The sequence below is a fragment of the Bufo gargarizans genome, unplaced genomic scaffold, assembly GCF_014858855.1.
Source record: "Bufo gargarizans isolate SCDJY-AF-19 unplaced genomic scaffold, ASM1485885v1 original_scaffold_1738_pilon, whole genome shotgun sequence".
Taxonomy (NCBI): Eukaryota; Metazoa; Chordata; class Amphibia; order Anura; family Bufonidae; genus Bufo; species Bufo gargarizans.
In genome coordinates, this window is record NW_025334488.1 from 48,461 (window position 1) to 70,818 (window position 22,358).

Consider the following 22,358-nt stretch of genomic DNA (forward strand, 5'->3'; position numbering starts at 1 on the left):
ACACCCTCCCTGCAGTCTCCCTGCACTCTTCCTACACCCTCACTGCAGTCTCCCTGCACTCTTCCTACACCCTCCCTGCAGTTGCAGTCTCCCTGCACTCTTCCTACACCCTCCCTGCAGTTGCAGTCTCCCTGCACTCTTCGTACACCCTCCCTGCACTCTTCCTACACCCTCCCTGCACTATTCCTACACTCTCCCTGCACTATTCCTACACCCTCCCTGCAGTCTTCCTGCACTCTTCCTACACCCTCCCTGTAGTTGCAGTCTCCCTGCACTCTTCCTACACCCTCCCTGCAGTTGCAGTCTCCCTGCACTCTTCGTACACCCTCCCTGCAGTTGCAGTCTCCCTGCACTCTTCCTACAGTCTCCCTGCACTCTTCCTACACCCTCCCTGCACTATTCCTACACTCTCCCTGCACTATTCCTACACCCTCCCTGCAGTCTCCCTGCGCTCTTCCTACACCCTCCCTGCAGTTGCAGTCTCCCTGCACTCTTCCTAAACCCTCCCTGCAGTCTCCCTGCACTCTTCCTACACCCTCCCTGCAGTTGCAGTCTCCCTGCACTCTTCCTTAACCCTCCCTGCAGTCGCCCTGCCCTCTTCCTACACCCTCCCTTCAGTCTCCCTGCACTCTTCCTACACCCTCCCTGCACTCTTCCTACACCCTCCCTTCAGTCTCCCTGCACTCTTCCTACACCCTCCCTGCCCTCTTCCTACACCCTCCCTGCAGTCTCCCTGCACTCTTCCTACACCCTCCCTGCAGTCTCCCTGCACTCTTCCTACACTCTCCCTGCAGTCTCCCTGCACTCTTCCTACACCCTCCCTGCACTCTTCCTACACCCTCCCTGCACTCTCCCTTCTTCATTATTATTCTATTAATGATTTTCAGCAAAACAGTCCCTAGCACATGAGCGCTTGCCACATCTTTCCCTACACTCAGCTCACAGGACAATGGCAGAGACTGCGTGGGGTGAGGGTTTTATAGGGCTATCTGCGAATTGGCTAGCTGCACAGCATATATATTTTATATGTGTGTAACCCTAGTTGGATGTACAGCGCTTTATGATGCTTTAAAATAAATAATAACTGGAAAAGAGGACTTGTGCGTACCAGTAATTGGATTTCCAGGAGTCCCTCATGGCAGCACACTTACATTCCTAAAGTTTAGCATATGTAGGATTCCTGTTGGTGTTCAAAATCCCTTGCATCCATACTGGTGTAGGGTGGTAGGAAGGGCTGTTGGCCTCTGTTTGCTGTCCCAGGAAGGTCAAGATGGCAACCTCAAGTGGTGCTGTCATGAGGGACTCCTGGAAGTCCAATTACCAGTATTTACCATTAATTGCCCCTTTTTCACCTGACTCAACCATAGCCCAAGAAAAACCACTTTACTTTTAATAAAGATTTGCAAACTTTAAGGGCAACCCCCATTTTGCACATGAAATTGCATATTTGTGTCTTTTTGCTACACAGTTGTCACTTTTGTAAAAGGTATGTGGCAATGATGGGTCCCACAAGGCCAAACACGGTTAAGATGATCGATGGCAGTTTTTGGGTCACACCAGGTATCTACACCGGCTCCTAGCTGGCGGAGTTCAGATTTTGGCCCCCAAACTTGCCAGTAGCTCCAGAATGGGCGTGCACCTCTTGATGATTATGGCGCATCTGATGCCACCGTAAACGAGATCAAGACTGGCATTAAAACTGTCTGCGTTGGTAAATCCCCCTAATATGTCTTATTAGAAGCTTCTCTCGCTCCAGCATGCTAAATACATGTGTGATGTTCTGGAGCCATCATCTCGTGCTTGGCTCAGGAAACTACTTGTCATTGTTAGTCATTCTGATAATTCATGGTCTTTTCTGCTCATGTAGAACGTTCTACACACCTTCTCCAGCTACCCGGTGACCTATACAAATGTGTTTCACGTCTATTAAATCAGGGTCAAGATCTGAGCACCATTAATTGTACGGTAAAAGAAGAGTCCTATGTGCTGCATGATGAGCGACAGGAGGACGTTCCTGCAGAGATGTATGTGTGGGGTGAGGAAGAGTGGAAGGAGGACATTCCTGCAGATAGCCTCCCAGGTGAGTTGTAACCACGAAATAAAGCAGAGAAGACGGATTCTCCTTCACTAGATGAGACCATTTTGTATTGATGTTGTTAAGTGCCATCACGGTGGATGAAGATGTGATCTTGTTCTGTGACCACTCGTGATCTGCATTTAAAGGGAACCTGTCATGTGGATATTTGATTATAATCTAACAAATTATATACAATCATTAACTACTAAAAGTGCCTTAGATGTAGTCACTTACTGGTGTGACAGATGGTTACCTCATAATATACACACAAAGATGCCGCATGCTAATGAGCTGATTTGAGTCCAGCGTGATGTCAGTGAGTCCAGCGTATATATTTAATTCAGAGCTATAGCCACTCCGCTGCCCACCTGCTGCTGATTCATATGGAAAATAACTGTCATTCAGCAGCAGGTGGGCGGGGAGAGTCAGGAGCTCATGAATATTCAGGACTCATCATTATCAGCTGGAGCCCGCTGACAAAGGTCTAATTACAGACGTCCCGGGAAGATAATGTGGCTTTAATATTTTTTCTACTCCTGGATATGAATAATACTGTATGGAAATAGAAGTGATGTCAACCTTTCTTTGACCATTAAAAAGAATTGCATATACTTTAACTGGAGTGCCGTGGATGTTCCTAATTTCAGATGATTCTTCTCTCACGAGCACCCAGATTACAGCATTGGAGTGCAGATCGCATATTTTTATAATTACCACAGTGTATAACATCCAGCCTCTAGCCGTGCAGTCTACAATTACCACAGTATATAACATCCAGCCTCCAGCCATACAGTCTACCATTACCACAGTGTATAGCATCCAGCCTCTAGCCGTGCAGTCTACCATTACCACAGTGTATAACCTCCAGCCTCTAGCCATGCAGTCTACCATTACCACAGTGTATAACATCCAGCCTCTAGCCGTGCAGTCTACCATTACCTCAGTGTATAACATCCAGCCTCTAGCCATGCAGTCTACCATTACCACAGTGTATAACATCGAGCCTCTAGCCATGCAGTCTACCATTACCACAGTGTATAACATCCAGTCTCTAGCCGTGCAGTCTACCATTACCACAGTGTATAACATCCAGTCTCTAGCCATGCAGTCTACCATTACCACAGTGTATAACATCGAGCCTCTAGCCATGCAGTCTACCATTACCACAGTGTATAACATCCAGCCTCTAGCCATGCAGTCTACCATTACTACAGTGTATAACATCCAGCCTCTAGCCATGCAGTCTACCATTACCACAGTGTATAACATCCAGCCTCTAGCCATGCAGTCCGCCATTACCACAGTGTATAACATCCAGCCTCTAGCCATGCAGTCCACCATTACCACAGTGTATAACATCCAGCCTCTAGCCATGCAGTCCACCATTACCACAGTGTATAACATCCAGCCTCTAGCCGTGCAGTCTACCATTACCACAGTGTATAACATCCAGCCTCTAGCCATGCAGTCTACCATTACCACAGTGTATAACATCCAGCCTCTAGCCACCAATCAAGTGCCAGTAACAAGAGGCCCCCCATCATGTGCCAGTAACAAGAGGCCCCCCATCATGTGCCAGTAACAAGAGGCCCCCCCATCATGTGCCAGTAACAAGAGGGCCCCCCATCATGTGCCAGTAACAAGAGCCCCCCCCCCATCATGTGCCAGTAACAAGAGCCCCCCCCCCATCATGTGCCAGTAACAAGAGCCCCCCCCCATCATGTGCCAGTAACAAGAGCCCCCCCCATCATGTGCCAGTAACAAGAGCCGCCCCCATCATGTGCCAGTAACAAGAGCCCCCCCCCCCCATCATGTGCCAGTAACAAGAAGCCCTCCCCCCATCATGTGCCAGTAAAAGTATTGTAATTGTACATATAAAAAAAAAACAAAAAAAAAAAAAAACACTTACCTCCATGTCAGCGATGCGATGCAGGCCTCTTCCGACCTGCGTCCTACGCTACAGCACAGCCATCTGTATCCCTGTCCTGAGGGCGGCGATACAGATGACTATGGAGATGTGGAAGCACCCATCTCCCTCTGCCCTGACACCGCCACCACCTACTTTTCACAAGGGCCACGCCGCCAGCTTGGGGGGGGGACAATTGCCAGGTTGCCACCCCTGGATCCGCCAGTGTTACCACAGTGTATAACATCCAGCCTGTAGTCATGCAGTTTGCCATTACTACAGTGTATAACATCCAGCCTCTAGCCATGCAGTCTACCACTACCACAGTGTATAACATCCAGCCTGTAGTCATGCAGTCTACCATTACCACAGTGTATAACATCCAGCCTCTAGTCATGCAGTCTACCATTACCACAGTGTATAACATCCAGCCTCTAGCCATGCAGTCTACCATTACTACAGGTATATAACATCCAGCCTCTAGCCATGCAGTCTACCATTACTACAGGTATATAACATCTAGCCTCTAGCCATGCAGTCTACCATTACTACAGGTATATAACATCCAGCCTCTAGCCATGCAGTCTACCATTACTACAGGTATATAACATCCAGTCTCTAGTCATGCAGTCTACCATTACTACAGGTATATAACATCCAGTCTCTAGTCATGCAGTCTACCATTACTACAGGTATATAACATCTAGCCTCTAGCCATGCATTCTACCATTACCACAGTGTATAACATCCAGCCTCTAGTCATGCAGTCTACCATTACCACAGTGTATAACATCCAGCCTCTAGCCATGCAGTCTACCATTACCACAGTGTATAACATCCAGCCTCTAGCCATGCAGTCTACCATTACCACAGTGTATAACATCCAGCCTCTAGCCATGCAGTCTACCATTACTACAGGTATATAACATCTAGCCTCTAGCCATGCAGTCTACCATTACTACAGGTATATAACATCCAGCCTCTAGCCATGCAGTCTACCATTACTACAGGTATATAACATCCAGCCTCTAGCCATGCAGTCTACCATTACTACAGGTATATAACATCCAGCCTCTAGCCATGCAGTCTACCATTACTACAGGTATATAACATCCAGTCTCTAGTCATGCAGTCCACCATTACCACAGTGTATAACATCCAGTCTCTAGTCATGCAGTCCACCATTACCACAGTGTATAACATCCAGCCTCTAGTCATGCAGTCCACCATTACCACAGTGTATAACATCCAGCCTCTAGCCATGCAGTCTACCATTACTACAGGTATATAACATCCAGCCTCTAGCCGTGCAGTCTACCATTACTACAGGTGTATAACATCCAGCCTCTAGCCATGCAGTCTACCATTACCACAGGTGTATAACATCCAGCCTCTAGCCGTGCAGTCTACCATTACCACAGTGTATAACATCCAGCCTCTAGCCGTGCAGTCTACCATTACCACATTGTATAACATCCAGCCTCTAGCCGTGCAGTCTACCATTACCACATTGTATAACATCCAGCCTCTAGCCGTTCAGGCTACCATTACCACAGTGTATAACATCCAGCCTCTAGCCGTGCAGTCTACCATTACCACAGTGTATAACATCCAGCCTCTAGCCGTGCAGTCTACTATTACCACAGTGTATAACATCCAGCCTCTAGCCGTGCAGTCTACCATTACCACATTGTATAACATCCAGCCTCTAGCCGTTCAGGCTACCATTACCACAGTGTATAACATCCAGCCTCTAGCCGTTCAGGCTACCATTACCACAGTGTATAACATCCAGCCTCTAGCCGTTCAGGCTACCATTACCACAGTGTATAACATCCAGCCTCTAGCCGTTCAGGCTACCATTACCACAGTGTATAACATCCAGCCTCTAGCCATGCAGTCTACCATTACCACAGTGTATAACATCCAGCCTCTAGCCATGCAGTCTACCATTACCACAGTGTATAACATCCAGCCTCTAGCCGTTCAGGCTACCATTACCACAGTGTATAACATCCAGCCTCTAGCCGTTCAGGCTACCATTACCACAGTGTATAACATCCAGCCTCTAGCCGTGCAGTCTACCATTACCACAGTGTATAACATCCAGCCTCTAGCCATGCAGTCTACCATTACCACAGTGTATAACATCCAGCCTCTAGCCATGCAGTCTACCATTACCACAGTGTATAACATCCAGCCTCTAGCCGTTCAGGCTACCATTACCACAGTGTATAACATCCAGCCTCTAGCCGTTCAGGCTACCATTACCACAGTGTATAACATCCAGCCTCTAGCCATGCAGTCTACCATTACTACAGGTATATAACATCCAGCCTCTAGCCATGCAGTCTACCATTACTACAGGTATATAACATCCAGCCTCTAGCCATGCAGTCTACCATTACCACAGTGAAGAAAAGAAGTTGAGAAAATCCAGCTCCACTTAAAAAGGAATAGGCGTTTATTCAGCTTGCGGTTAAAAACTCATCCGAGGATACAAAATAACAGTCTTGTCTAAGCTTTTCGGGCTACTAGAAACAATTCCAGCCCTTCTTCATGACACAGAAAAACATTGAGAGTGAGACCTCTTATAGGGGAGGGTGCACCTGTGTTCACTAATGTTCCCACAGGCCTGTAACCGCCCCCAGAAAGAGGTACCACACCTTCAAGTTAACTCTTCATATGAAAATCAATTTAAAGAAAAAAACGTAAATATATAACCATATGTATGCATAGAGAAAATATATGTGGCCAATAGCTATGCACAAACTATGTCATACAAAGATGTACATATATAATGGATACATGAAATATAAACTGAATATGTAACAGTATTATGCCAGAATATAATGGAATATAATGGAGATCACATTATCAGAGAATTAAGTACCGTAATACTTCCAGAAAAAAGAGGAGTTCACATATCAGATCCCTGGTATGTGAGTTATTGCTGCATGATCAGATCTAGACGTTTATTGAGCCCCTCAGGTTGACGTGTGTTCAGCGAAAAAATCCAGAAGGATTCTCTATTTAATAGTTTCCTTCTATAATCTCCTCCACGCTTAGGTAGAAAAACCTTTTCTATGCCTTGTACTACCATGTCTGATGTGTCCCCATCATGGCAGACAGCAAAATGCAGACTAGCTGCAGACACATTGCGACTGCCATGATGGGGCACATCAGAGATGTGTTTGCGTATTCTAGATTTTATAGCATTAATAGTGCAACCCACGTATTGCAGTTTACATTTAGTGCAAGTGATCAAATAGACAGCATGGGTTGTATTGCAGTTGAGATACGCTTTCATAGGAAAAACTCTGTTATTTACTGTTGAGGAAAAGGTCTTGGATTTAACCATGTGTGTGCAGCAAATGCATCTGTGGTGTCCACACTTATAACTCCCCTTGGTCCTAAGCCACACAGGTTGCGACTTTTTCTCCTCTTGATATAGACTAGGACTGACATAGTTTGCAATTGTGGGTGCCCTTCTAGCTGCACATTTAACCCCATCTGCAACTATGTCAGTCCATTGACCATCATAAGACAGGACAGGAAAATGTTTTTTTTTTTTTTATAATATGACAAATCTGTTGGTACTCTGTACTATATTGGGTCACAAACAAATTATTCCTTGTGTCCTTGTCCTTGATATTGCAGTTTTTATTTCTGTTTTTGTCTTTACTGTTGGTGTCTATATCAAGAGGTGGAACCTCCCTTTGCAAAGGATCTTGCTGTTTAGAGTACAGGCCTGTGGGAACATTAGTGAACACAGGTGCACCCTCCCCTATAAGAGGTCTCACTCTCAATGTTTTTCTGTGTCATGAAGAAGGGCTGGAATTGTTTCTAGTAGCCCGAAAAGCTTAGACAAGACTGTTATTTTGTATCCTCGGATGAGTTTTTAACCGCAAGCTGAATAAACGCCTATTCCTTTTTAAGTGGAGCTGGATTTTCTCAACTTCTTTTCTTCATTGTCGCCCGCACCTGACACGGGCTGTCCGTGCTCACAACTAAAGGAAGGGCAGGTGAGAGCTGCTACACTCCTCTTTTTCTATATAACCATTACCACAGTGTATAACATCCAGCCTCTAGCCATGCAGTCTGCCATTACCACAGTGTATAACATCCAGCCTCTAGCCATGCAGTCTACCATTACCACAGTGTATAACATCCAGCCTCTAGCCATGCAGTCTACCATTACCACAGTGTATAACATCCAGCCTCTAGCCATGCAGTCTGCCATTACCACAGTGTATAACATCCAGCCTCCAGCCATACAGTCTACCATTACCACAGTGTATAACATCCAGCCTCCAGCCATACAGTCTACCATTACCACAGTGTATAACATCCAGCCTCTAGCCGTGCAGTCTACCATTACCACAGTGTATAACATCCAGCCTCTAGCCGTGCAGTCTACCATTACCACAGTGTATAACATCCTGTGGGAGGAGCTGTGTTTCTGCCTCTGTGCTGCACTGTGAGAGGATCGAGAGCCTGACATTGTGTGCTGGGGGATACGCTGCCCTTTCCCCAGGGGGTGGCGTGTTCTCCCAGTATGGATCCTCGAGCCCCTGACTGCCGCCGTTTATCTACACGTGCCGGCAGCCATAGTGGAACCCCGCGTGCGGCAGGAAGACCCCCTGAAACTGGAAACTTACCTCCAGATGCTCCAGTACCAAGAGACAGTGGCGATGTGACAACGGTGGCCAGTGAAAAGTCTCAGAGAACCCCGCAGCGTGACAGCCCCGCTCAGACTATATACTTAAATTGGAGCATAAGAATGTGAAAGTTCAGGACGTTACCAAGAAGTAAGAGAGCGGTCCTCTCCTCCAGGCTGGAGAAGCTGGAGGAGGAGATTGTGACTTTGGAGGAAAAGAGGGCCTCTATAGTGAAAAATGGAGGGCCGTTTATGGAAAAATTCAAAAATGACTGTCGGTTTGAAAGCATGTCTGGCTCCAGTCCGTTAGGGCTGCGGTCTGGAAGCCAGAGGAAGGTGAAGGAGGTGGCGGTGGACTCATTACCGGGTGGCCAAGGGGACCCCTCTGAACCAGTTATGTCATCCTCTGGGGATGAAGGCAGGTCTGGGGGGAGACTAATGGTGGAGATCAGGCAGCTGGAATCCCCAGTGGGCAAACTGTATTTCGGTGACGAGGAGGTCCCGGAGGACGAGGTGGTAAGAGAAAAGAAAAAGAAGATCATAAAAGAAGAAGTATTACGATTTGTGCCTTCTGAACCCATTGCTGAGCCCAGCCCGGTTCCTGTAGTGGAATCGGGCCAAACAGCACGGGAGAATGAATCTGAGATGGTGGCAGCAGGTGTCCCCCTTTCCTGCAGTGGAGAGGAGAACGCAGGAGCAGACAGGGTTAAAACCCCTGACAGTGTTGCAGACAAGGTGAAGGATGGAATGGCTGCGGACAAGGCTCAGAAAAAGACAGTTGAAAGGGCCAGAGCAAAATCTGGAAGGTTTATAAAGAAACGAGTAAAGAAACCATTAAAGTCTGTGGAGGTTGCAGAATCTTCAGGGACTGTGCGGGCTGCAGAGAGGGTGAGGGGTGTGGGGGATAAGAAGTCCTCCGCAGTTCCTGAAATGGGGGCCCTTCAAACCCTGCCCCCAATGACGCCAGTACTCCTCTAGGGAACCCGACCAGTCTGAGGGGAGTGAAGAGCGATGGGATTGTAAGTATGGTAAAAGATGTTGCGAGTGGTAACTTAGGAGGAGACGTGAATGAGAGTGTGAATGAGAGTGTGAATGAGAGTGTGAATGAGAGTGTGAATGAGAGTGTGAATGAGAGTGTGAATGAGAGTGTGAATGAGAGTGTGAATGAGGACATTGTTACAAATAAGGATGTAAATAGGGAAATGAATGGCGAGGCAAATGAAGATATAACTGGTGAGAGTATGAATGAGGAATTGGTAGCTGCTTATGCAGCAGATACGGAAGTCGAGGAGGAAGAGGCTGACGGGAGGAGGCTGAGGAAGAGGCTGACGGGAGGAGGCTGACAGGAGGAGGCTGACGGGAGGAGGCAGGTTGCAAGGGAAGCAGGGGATTGTGTAAGTCCAGATAGGAGATCATATGCTAGTGTGGCTGCAGGTGACTCTTTGCCCAGGGAATCAGGTAATGGTAACTTGCAACGGCGCCTCTTGGAGGCTTTGAGGAAGGAGAAAGAGACTTCCATACAGGTGGAGGGTGAACCGGTTAAACTGTCTTTTTGGACAGAGAGAGATGGTCTGAGAACCTTCCGAGAGGAAAGAGCGGGAGAGACCGTTTGTTTGGTCTCTCCCTACATCCGGGGGGAGCCGTCTCTCTTGGAGGCGTGAAGAAGCAATGCCTTCTAGGAAAGACGTTGTGGAGCTTCTCCTGGGGATGGGCTTTGTGGCAAATGACATCTTTGCCCTAATCCATCCCTACGGCACCAAGAGTTTTGATGTTAGTTTTGTTAGACCAGAGGCGCTTGAGCTCTTCTGGCCTAAATATGAACTGCTTACACACAAAAATACCTCTATGCACTAGGTGTGTGTGCGCAGAGACACAGTCCTGACCAAAAGACCACTAGAAAAATGGGAAAAAATCATATTTTACATTGTTGGGTCTTAAAGGGCTCCTGTCACCCACTAAACCTTTTTTTTGTTGCTTACTTATAATCCCTGCACTGCGATTTATGGCTACATGATCTAATTACTCATTTTGGTCCAGTAGATTTTGTTTAAAACGTGCTTTTAAAATATGCAAATTACCTTGCTGGTAGCAGCCGCATCCTCCGATCCTAAAGACGCCCCCTCCGCAGTGTGATCGACAGGGCCAGGGAACGGGATCGTCCTCTGCTGGCCCTGCCTGTTTGCATTAAAAATCTGGCGCCTGCGCCGCGGCCGTACCTGTCTTCAATCGGCGCAGGCGCACTGAGAGGCGGCTGCTCCATCCTCAATGTGCCTGCGCCGGGTGTAGATGTGATGTCATCAGCGCAGGCGCCAGATTTTGAATGCAAACAGGCAGGGCCAGCAGAGAAGGATCCCGTTCCCTGGCCCTGTCGATCACACTGCGGAGGGGGCGTCTTTAGGATCGGAGGATGCGGCTGCTACCAGCAAGAAGCCGCCCTACTTCCTGGTAGACAGGTAATTTGCATATTTTAAAAGCACGTTTTAAACAAAATCTACTGGACCAAAATGATTAATTAGATTATGTAGGCATAGATCGCAGTGCAGGGATCATAAGTGAGCAAAAAAAAAAAGGTTTAGTGGGTGACAGAAGCCCTTTAAGGTTCCCAGTGGAGCTTCAGCCTGCAGCAAGGAGAGATGGGACGGAGACCAAACATTTCTTGAGCATTCAATTAATCGAAAATAACGATTAAACTGAAACCGGCTGTTTTTCAGCTGATCCATAGTTTAGGACCACCTGCCTTTTAAAAGGCCAAATCTGTGCAGAGATGTGGATTCATTGTCTTCTTCTGTCAGGTAGTCGCACGTTGTGATGGCAAAGGCAAAAAACTCTCCCTTTTTGCTCGTGGTCGGGTTGTTGAGCTGCATACGCAGGGTCTCTCACAGCGCGCCATCGCTGCTGAGGTGGGACGCAGTAAGACAGTCATTTGGAGTTTCTTAACTGATCCTGAGGGTTATGGAAAAAAGTAAAGTGCAAGACTCAAAAAATGTCATCAGCACTGAGCCGGAGGATCCAATTGGTTGTCCGTCAAGACACTGGACGATCCTCGACCCAAATTAAGGCCCTTACTGGTGCTGACTGCAGCCCCATAACCATCAGACGGCATCAGACTGAAGGGCTTCAAAAACAAAAAACGTCTTCAAAGACCTCGTCTCCTTGAACGCCACAGAACTGCTCGTTTGGACTTTGCAAGAGAGCACCAAACATGGGACATTCAAAGGTGGGAGAAAGTTTTATTCGCTGATGAGAAAAAAATTAACCTTGATGGTCCTGATGGTTTCCAACGTTACTGGCAGGACAAGCAGATCCCACCTGAGAGGTTTTCTACGCGCGACAGTGGAGGGGGCGCCATAATGGAACAATGCAGCTTCAGGAAGTGCAGGGGCGTCAAACGGCCGCTGGCTTTGTCCAGATGTTGTAGAGAGCATTCCTCATGGCTGAGGGCCCTCGTCTGTGGGGTAACAGGACAACGCTACAGGACACAATGCCCGCAGGACAAGGGGCTTCTTCCAGGAGAATAACATCACTCTTTTGGCCCATCCTGCGTGTTCCCCTGATCTAAATCCAATTGAGAACCTTTGGGGATGGATGGCAAGGGAAGTTTGCAAAAATGGACAACAGTTCCAGACAGTAGGTGGCCTTCGTGCGGCCGTCTTCACCACTTGGAGAAATGTTCCCACTCATCTCATGGAAACGCTTGCAGCAAGCATGCTGATACGAATTGTGGAAGCTACTCAGGAGCTACTCATTACTGAGTTCATGTTTGGAAGTTTGGATTTTTGTTTTGGGGGGTTTAGGTTTTTTTTTTTCTGGAGGTGTCGTCCTAAACTTTTGATCAGCTGAAAAACAGCCTTTTCCAGTTTATTCATTGTTTTCATTAAATCGAATGCTCAAAAAATGTTTAGTCTCCCTCCCATCTCTTCTTGTTGCAGCTCCACTTGGAACCTTGTTAAGATCCAGCCAGGCTACATAGGATTTTTCAGGTGGTCTTAATCTTTTGATCAGGACTGTATAAGTCACACCTCAACTTAACTTAATTCCACATGTGGACTAGGTATAATATAACTTTTACTAATTTATCTTTTAAAAGCATAGGTGGTTGCAGTGGGACAAAACAAAAACATATATATATAGTGCCACCGTATGGGGCCTGGAAAGGATAGTTATGGGTAGATCTTGCCCTGTCCTGTAGACACACGACCAGCAACAGTGGGTGGCGTCAGTGCCCTGGTGTAACAGTGGGGCACTGGTGACCAGTGCTTCTGTGGGTATGGCGGTATGGACACTCCTATTGTGCCCTAGTTTAAAGCCTTCCCTATGTAGGGGATTCAGGGGCTATCCAAATTTGCCTGCCTAACCAACACAGAGCACCCGCCCCGACAGGGGCGACCCCATACGGAACCTGTCCCTATAATGGGGCCTAGTCCCTGTAAAGCCCATACTAATTAGCCCTACATGCCATGTTTCATTCCATAGAGTCGGAACTCATCAGGGCTTACTGAAGTCAAAGGGTTTCTAACAGAAAAGGACACGCAAGAGACCGTGATCACTAAGTATACTTCATCATACAGTCAAAAATATGTATTTGGTATGTATCCTCTACTTACTACTTCAGGATCAAGATTCCTTCCTTGTAGTTTGGAGGGTGTACGGACGGTTAGTGGTACTCGTCCCTACAGAGTATGGGAAAGTGTCCCCAAAATGCCCTCGTCTCACCACAAAGTGCAAAGAGTGCAGGAGATACGGCATGATACGCCATATCACCTTTTAAATCCGGTGCCTCAGGCAGTTGCACCACCCCTTTCCGCCTACTCACCACTGAGGCATGCATGTGGAACGCACGCTGTTACTGCGCGCTCCACTTCCACCGGAAATTGGGCGTCACATGATTATTGGGGCTGCCGGAAGCTCCGTGTTGCCAAGCAACCGGACGACGCACGGACACTGCACGCTCGCATGCCATCTCTGATCCCGAATGGCAGATTTGTTCAATACAATCAATATGGAATTATTTAGCAGGTTTCTCAGCACATATATCCTCACAGGATGAGTTGTGAGATGCAGATGGAGGGGGTATGAATAACGAGTAGTTATGTCAATACTCCCATAAGACGGTTCCGGATTACGTCATCTGTGGCAATACACTCAGACAAAACGGGTAAAGCTCTGCCGCTCGTTGAGGCCATTAGGATCTACCGTTTTTATCTTGCCTCACATTGAAGGATTCTCTTATTCCAATCACCACACCTCATTGGTGGTTTGACTTTCTCGATGCCCATAAAGGAGAGGCACCTCGAATCCCCGCCATGTTCAGTCCTTACATGACTCGAGACAGGTGTCCCTACAATTATGAATGTCGCCTATATGTTCCCCGATCCTCCTTAGTTCCCTCTTTGTTTTACCAATATATTCCTTGTCGCAGGAGCATGTGATTTTATAAATGACTCCTGTGGTTTTGCAGTTAATCAGGTCCCTAATGATGTGCGTTTTACCCGTATTACTGCTCTTAAAGGATTTTCCACATTGCATGTATTTGCAGGCTATGCGTCCACTACATCTATAATTTCCATGGATTCCTCTTTCCAACCAGGTTTTAGGTGCTGATATTGGTGAGAAGTGACTATTCACCGTCCAATCACGTACACTTTTGCCTATCCTGCAAGTTATACTTGGAGGTTCTTTTCTAGTCTCACAGAGGTCAGGGTCCATTCTAAGTACATGCCAATGTTTTGAGATTATTTCTTTTATACCAGTAGAGGCCTCATTGAATGTACTGATCAGGCGTATCTCTTGCGCCTTTGTTAGGGAAACATTGTCGCTAAATGTTGTCTTTTTTTGTGGGGTGAGAAGGGAGGTACGGTCGCAGGCATAGGCAGCCTGATAGGCAGGTGTTAGTATACCTATGGGGTAACCACGATCCATGAATCTCTTTTTCAGAACAGCTGCCTGTTTTTCAAATTTTCAATCTTTGGAGCATTTCCTCCTTAGCCTTAGATATTGACCTCGAGAGATCCCCCTCCTGAGGGGGAAAGGATGACAACTGTCCCACCTATATAACATATAATGTGCCCACATCTGGACATTCTGGAGTTCGGACCTCACCTCATCCCAGAAGACAAGAGTGTTCTCCCACCAGCCCAGGAGCAAATTTGCGTAAGATGGCGCACATGAGCACCCCATCGCGGTGACCCTGAGCTAGTGGTAAAACTTGCCATTGAAGGGGAAATAGTTCCTCTTGAGTACAAACTCAAGTAGCTGTAGAACCAGACTATTGTGTGCCACAAATTCCCTGCATGGGAAAAGAAATATGGAAGTTAAATTTGTCTCTCCTGGAAGAAGCGATGGTAAGACAATGCTTTGAGGATTTCCTTCAGAGCCAGGAACCTTTGGTGGACATGTGCAACAGTAAGTCGGAGTGGTGAGAGATGTTTAAAAAAAGACAGCAAGGTTTTTCCGAAAGCTGCGACAGATACAGTCTATACCAGGAACTGAGGAAGAAACTTGAAAGACTGGTCTCAACGGGAGATAGCCGTGAGGATATCTCTCGTGTAAAATCCTTGCTCAAGAGGTGTCAGTATGATAGGTACGCCTCTTTTGGTTGCCGGAACTGTAAGATGGCAGTAAGAAGTAAACTAGGGATGGGCCTGATTGACAGTACAGGCTCCCGGAATAGGTCCAAATCAGGGATCCTGGAGGCCGTCGGGTCTTTCTACTCTCACCTCTTGGGTAGGAAAGAACTAAATCGGGACAGTCTTTTTCAGATTTCTTGGCTTGGGCGATTCCCAAGGCAGGAATAGACCCCTCTCTCTTAATATTTTGACAGAACTTATCAGGGAAGAGGAAGTGAGACTGGCCATTGTTGGGCTTAGGCCCAAAAAATCGCCAGGTCCGGATGGCTTAAAATCCGAGTGGTATAAGACTTTTAGGGAACAATTAGTTCCCCTCTTGACCGAGGTCTATAATGAGTGTCTTTCCTCAGGCACTCTGTCAAGGTCAATGGGAAAGTCCGCCCTAATTCTTCTGTCAAAAGTTAAGGATCCATCCCGCATTGAGAATTGGAGACCCATATTTCTTCTCAATGTGGACAGAAAGATTGTGGCAAAGATACTCTTCTGATGACTGGCGAAATTTGCGCCAAAGCTCCTTTCGGGGTCCCAGCACTGTTCAGTTTCCAGTCGGAGTGCTTTTAGCGCCTTTCTCAGTGGCCGTGAAACGGGGCAGGACGGGTCTTTGGAAGGGGCTTTTGTTATCCCTGGATCAGGCTAAGGCTTTTGACCGAGTAATTCACGAATACCTGTGGTCTGTCCTCTTGTGTTATGGTCTACCCGGGAGGTTTGTAGATTGGCTAAAAACCTTGTACAAAGGGGCCGAGAGTTTCCCGTTGGTTAATGGTTGGCTGGGTCGTCCTTTTGAGGTGGCTTCCAGTGTCCGCCAGGGATGTCCTTTTAAGCCCTCTGCTGTACGTGTTTGTGATCGATCCTTTCATCAGAAGGGTAGATCGTGGACCGTTGGCGGGGGTGGGGATGGAACTGGCGGGGGGGCAATCTCTGAAGGTGGTAGCGTACGCTGATGATGTCTCTATTTTACCTCTTCGGAAGAGGAGGTAGGATTGGTGATGTCGGAGGTGAATCGCTATTCGGAAGTTTCCGGGTCCTAGATTAACCGGGACAAATGTGAGACTCTCTGGCTGGGGGAAGGGGATCCTGTCTTCGATCTCCAGGGCACTCTTCCAGAAATCAGTAAAGATCCTAGACATCAACTTTGGCCAAGATGAGGATTATCATCAACAAAATTGGGAGGGTAGACTGAAAGATGTCGCCCAAAAGGTGGACCGCTGGAAGGGATGGTCTTTATCCCTCAGGGAAAGGGTTCCATTGTACTGAAGCAAAGGCAGCAGCAGTGATCACTGTACAGGCAGGAGGACACCGCTGACTTGTCAGAATGTACAGGTTCATGTGTACTGAAGCTATGACAGCAGCAGTGATCACTGTACAGGCAGGAGGACACCGCTGACTTGTCAGAATGTACAGGTTCATGTGTACTGAAGCTATGACAGCAGCAGTGATCGCTGTACAGGCAGGAGGACACCGCTGACTTGTCAGAATGTACAGGTTCATGTGTACTGAAGCTATGACGGCAGCAGTGATTGCTGTACAGGCAGGAGGACACCGCTGACTTGTCAGAATGTACAGGTTCATGTGTACTGAAGCTATGGCAGCAGCAGTGATCGCTGTACAGGCAGGAGGACACCGCTGACTTGTCAGAATGTACAGGTTCATGTGTACTGAAGCAATGGCAGCAGCAGTGATCGCTGTACAGGCAGGAGGACACCGCTGACTTGTCTGAATGTTCAGGTTCCACTGTACTGAAGCAATGGCAGCAGCAGTGATCGCTGTACAGGCAGGAGGACACCGCTGACTTGTCAGAATGTACAGGTTCATGTGTACTGAAGCAATGGCAGCAGCAGTGATCGCTGTACAGGCAGGAGGACACCGCTGACTTGTCAGAATGTACAGGTTCATGTGTACTGAAGCTATGGCAGCAGCAGTGATCGCTGTACAGGCAGGAGGACACCGCTGACTTGTCAGAATGTACAGGTTCATGTGTACTGAAGCTATGGCAGCAGCAGTGATCGCTGTACAGGCAGGAGGACACCGCTGACTTGTCAGAATGTACAGGTTCTTGTGTACTGAAGCAATGGCAGCAGCAGTGATCGCTGTACAGGCAGGAGGACACCGCTGACTTGTCAGAATGTACAGGTTCATGTGTACTGAAGCAATGGCAGCAGCAGTGATCGCTGTACAGGCAGGAGGACACCGCTGACTTGTCAGAATGTACAGGTTCATGTGTACTGAAGCAATGGCAGCAGCAGTGATCGCTGTACAGGCAGGAGGACACCGCTGACTTGTCTGAATGTTCAGGTTCCACTGTACTGAAGCAATGGCAGCAGCAGTGATCGCTGTACAGGCAGGAGGACACCGCTGACTTGTCAGAATGTACAGGTTCATGTGTACTGAAGCAATGGCAGCAGCAGTGATCGCTGTACAGGCAGGAGGACACCGCTGACTTGTCAGAATGTACAGGTTCATGTGTACTGAAGCAATGGCAGCAGCAGTGATCGCTGTACAGGCAGGAGGACACCGCTGACTTGTCAGAATGTACAGGTTCATGTGTACTGAAGCAATGGCAGCAGCAGTGATCGCTGTACAGGCAGGAGGACACCGCTGACTTGTCAGCATGTACAGGTTCATGTGTACTGAAGCAATGGCAGCAGCAGTGATCACTGTACAGGCAGGAGGACACCGCTGACTTGTCAGAATGTACAGGTTCCATTGTTCTGAAGCTATGGCAGCAGCAGTGATCGCTGTACAGGCAGGAGGACACCGCTGACTTGTCAGAATGTACAGGTTCATGTGTACTGAAGCAATGGCAGCAGCAGTGATCGCTGTACAGGCAGGAGGACACCGCTGACTTGTCAGAATGTACAGGTTCATGTGTACTGAAGCTATGGCAGCAGCAGTGATCGCTGTACAGGCAAGAGGACACCGCTGACTTGTCAGAATGTACAGGTTCATGTGTACTGAAGCTATGGCAGCAGCAGTGATCGCTGTACAGGCAGGAGGACACCGCTGACTTGTCAGAATGTACAGGTTCATGTGTACTGAAGCAATGGCAGCAGCAGTGATCGCTGTACAGGCAGGAGGACACCGCTGACTTGTCTGAATGTTCAGGTTCCACTGTACTGAAGCAATGGCAGCAGCAGTGATCGCTGTACAGGCAGGAGGACACCGCTGACTTGTCAGAATGTACAGGTTCATGTGTACTGAAGCAATGGCAGCAGCAGTGATCGCTGTACAGGCAGGAGGACACCGCTGACTTGTCAGAATGTACAGGTTCATGTGTACTGAAGCTATGGCAGCAGCAGTGATCGCTGTACAGGCAGGAGGACACCGCTGACTTGTCAGAATGTACAGGTTCATGTGTACTGAAGCTATGGCAGCAGCAGTGATCGCTGTACAGGCAGGAGGACACCGCTGACTTGTCAGAATGTACAGGTTCATGTGTACTGAAGCAATGGCAGCAGCAGTGATCGCTGTACAGGCAGGAGGACACCGCTGACTTGTCAGAATGTACAGGTTCATGTGTACTGAAGCTATGGCAGCAGCAGTGATCGCTGTACAGGCAGGAGGACACCGCTGACTTGTCAGAATGTACAGGTTCATGTGTACTGAAGCTATGGCAGCAGCAGTGATCGCTGTACAGGCAGGAGGACACCGCTGACTTGTCAGAATGTACAGGTTCATGTGTACTGAAGCTATGGCAGCAGCAGTGATCGCTGTACAGGCAGGAGGACACCGCTGACTTGTCTGAATGTTCAGGTTCCACTGTACTGAAGCAATGGCAGCAGCAGTGATCGCTGTACAGGCAGGAGGACACCGTTGACTTGTCAGAATGTACAGGTTAATGTGTACTGAAGCAATGGCAGCAGCAGTGATCGCTGTACAGGCAGGAGGACACCGCTGACTTGTCAGAATGTACAGGTTCATGTGTACTGAAGCAATGGCAGCAGCAGTGATCGCTGTACAGGCAGGAGGACACCGCTGACTTGTCAGAATGTACAGGTTCATGTGTACTGAAGCAATGGCAGCAGCAGTGATCGCTGTACAGGCAGGAGGACACCGCTGACTTGTCAGCATGTACAGGTTCATGTGTACTGAAGCAATGGCAGCAGCAGTGATCACTGTACAGGCAGGAGGACACCGCTGACTTGTCAGAATGTACAGGTTCCATTGTTCTGAAGCTATGGCAGCAGCAGTGATCGCTGTACAGGCAGGAGGACACCGCTGACTTGTCAGAATGTACAGGTTCATGTGTACTGAAGCAATGGCAGCAGCAGTGATCGCTGTACAGGCAGGAGGACACCGCTGACTTGTCAGAATGTACAGGTTCATGTGTACTGAAGCTATGGCAGCAGCAGTGATCGCTGTACAGGCAAGAGAACACCGCTGACTTGTCAGCATGTACAGGTTCATGTGTACTGAAGCTATGGCAGCAGCAGTGATCGCTGTACAGGCAGGAGGACACCGCTGACTTGTCAGAATGTACAGGTTCCATTGTACTGAAGCTATGGCAGCAGCAGTGATCGCTGTACAGGCAGGAGGACACCGCTGACTTGTCAGAATGTACAGGTTCATGTGTACTGAAGCTATGGCAGCAGCAGTGATCGCTGTACAGGCAGGAGGACACCGCTGACTTGTCAGAATGTACAGGTTCATGTGTACTGAAGCTATGGCAGCAGCAGTGATCGCTGTACAGGCAGGAGGACACCGCTGACTTGTCAGAATGTACAGGTTCATGTGTACTGAAGCTATGGCAGCAGCAGTGATCGCTGTACAGGCAGGAGGACACCGCTGACTTGTCAGCATGTACAGATTCATGTGTACTGAAGCTATGGCAGCAGCAGTGTTCGCTGTACAGGCAGGAGGACACCGCTGACTTGTCAGAATGTACAGGTTCATGTGTACTGAAGCTATGGCAGCAGCAGTGATCGCTGTACAGGCAGGAGGACACCGCTGACTTGTCAGAATGTACAGGTTCATGTGTACTGAAGCAATGGCAGCAGCAGTGATCGCTGTACAGGCAGGAGGACACCGCTGACTTGTCAGAATGTACAGGTTCATGTGTACTGAAGCAATGGCAGCAGCAGTGATCGCTGTACAGGCAGGAGGACACCGCTGACTTGTCAGAATGTACAGGTTCATGTGTACTGAAGCTATGGCAGCAGCAGTGATCGCTGTACAGGCAGGAGGACACCGCTGACTTGTCAGAATGTACAGGTTCATGTGTACTGAAGCAATGGCAGCAGCAGTGATCGCTGTACAGGCAGGAGGACACCGCTGACTTGTCAGAATGTACAGGTTCATGTGTACTGAAGCAATGGCAGCAGCAGTGATCGCTGTACAGGCAGGAGGACACCGCTGACTTGTCAGAATGTACAGGTTCATGTGTACTGAAGCAATGGCAGCAGCAGTGATCGCTGTACAGGCAGGAGGACACCGCTGACTTGTCAGAATGTACAGGTTCATGTGTACTGAAGCTATGGCAGCAGCAGTGATCACTGTACAGGCAGGAGGACACCGCTGACTTGTCAGAATGTACAGGTTCCATTGTACTGAAGCTATGGCAGCAGCAGTGATCGCTGTACAGGCAGGAGGACACCGCTGACTTGTCAGAATGTACAGGTTCATGTGTACTGAAGCAATGGCAGCAGCAGTGATCGCTGTACAGGCAGGAGGACACCGCTGACTTGTCAGAATGTACAGGTTCATGTGTACTGAAGCAATGGCAGCAGCAGTGATCGCTGTACAGGCAGGAGGACACCGCTGACTTGTCAGAATGTACAGGTTCATGTGTACTGAAGCTATGGCAGCAGCAGTGATCGCTGTACAGGCAGGAGGACACCGCTGACTTGTCAGAATGTACAGGTTCATGTGTACTGAAGCTATGGCAGCAGCAGTGATCGCTGTACAGGCAGGAGGACACCGCTGACTTGTCAGAATGTACAGGTTCATGTGTACTGAAGCTATGGCAGCAGCAGTGATCGCTGTACAGGCAAGAGGACACCGCTGACTTGTCAGAATGTACAGGTTCATGTGTACTGAAGCTATGGCAGCAGCAGTGATCGCTGTACAGGCAGGAGGACACCGCTGACTTGTCAGCATGTACAGGTTCATGTGTACTGAAGCTATGGCAGCAGCAGTGATCGCTGTACAGGCAGGAGGACACCGCTGACTTGTCAGAATGTACAGGTTCATGTGTACTGAAGCTATGGCAGCAGCAGTGATCGCTGTACAGGCAGGAGGACACCGCTGACTTGTCAGAATGTACAGGTTCCATTGTTCTGAAGCTATGGCAGCAGCAGTGATCGCTGTACAGGCAGGAGGACACCGCTGACTTGTCAGAATGTACAGGTTCATGTGTACTGAAGCTATGGCAGCAGCAGTGATCGCTGTACAGGCAGGAGGACACCGCTGACTTGTCAGAATGTACAGGGTTATGTGTACTGAAGCAATGGCAGCAGCAGTGATCGCTGTACAGGCAGGAGGACACCACTGACTTGTCAGAATGTACAGGTTCATGTGTACTGAAGCAATGGCAGCAGCAGTGATCGCTGTACAGGCAGGAGGACACCGCTGACTTGTCAGAATGTACAGGTTCATGTGTACTGAAGCTATGGCAGCAGCAGTGATCGCTGTACAGGCAGGAGGACACCGCTGACTTGTCAGAATGTACAGGTTCATGTGTACTGAAGCTATGGCAGCAGCAGTGATCGCTGTACAGGCAGGAGGACACCACTGACTTGTCAGAATGTACTGGTTCCATTGTTCTGAAGCTATGGCAGCAGCAGTGATCGCTGTACAGGCAGGAGGACACCGCTGACTTGTCAGAATGTACAGGTTCATGTGTACTGAAGCAATGGCAGCAGCAGTGATCGCTGTACAGGCAGGAGGACACCGCTGACTTGTCAGAATGTACAGGTTCATGTGTACTGAAGCTATGGCAGCAGCAGTGATCGCTGTACAGGCAGGAGGACACCACTGACTTGTCAGAATGTACTGGTTCCATTGTTCTGAAGCTATGGCAGCAGCAGTGATCAGCTGTCCTCCTACCTGTACAGTGTTGACTGTGGCCTCCATTGCTTTAGTGCAGTGTAATCC

At 48.4% G+C, this 22,358-nt stretch overlaps 1 protein-coding gene across 3 annotated transcripts in view; it reads left to right on the forward strand.

The window, feature by feature from the left end:
- LOC122923565 (zinc finger protein OZF-like) overlaps positions 1–22,358 on the forward strand; it is an 81,555-nt gene that overhangs the window by 46,378 nt on the left and 12,819 nt on the right. For 2 of the 3 annotated variants that reach the window (XM_044274410.1, XM_044274412.1), the window contains one exon: positions 1,931–2,080. In XM_044274410.1, coding sequence (XP_044130345.1) covers positions 1,931–2,080 — 150 coding nt within the window. The remainder of the gene's footprint in view (positions 1–1,930; positions 2,081–22,358) is intronic. The other variant, XM_044274411.1, reaches the window with a different exon arrangement.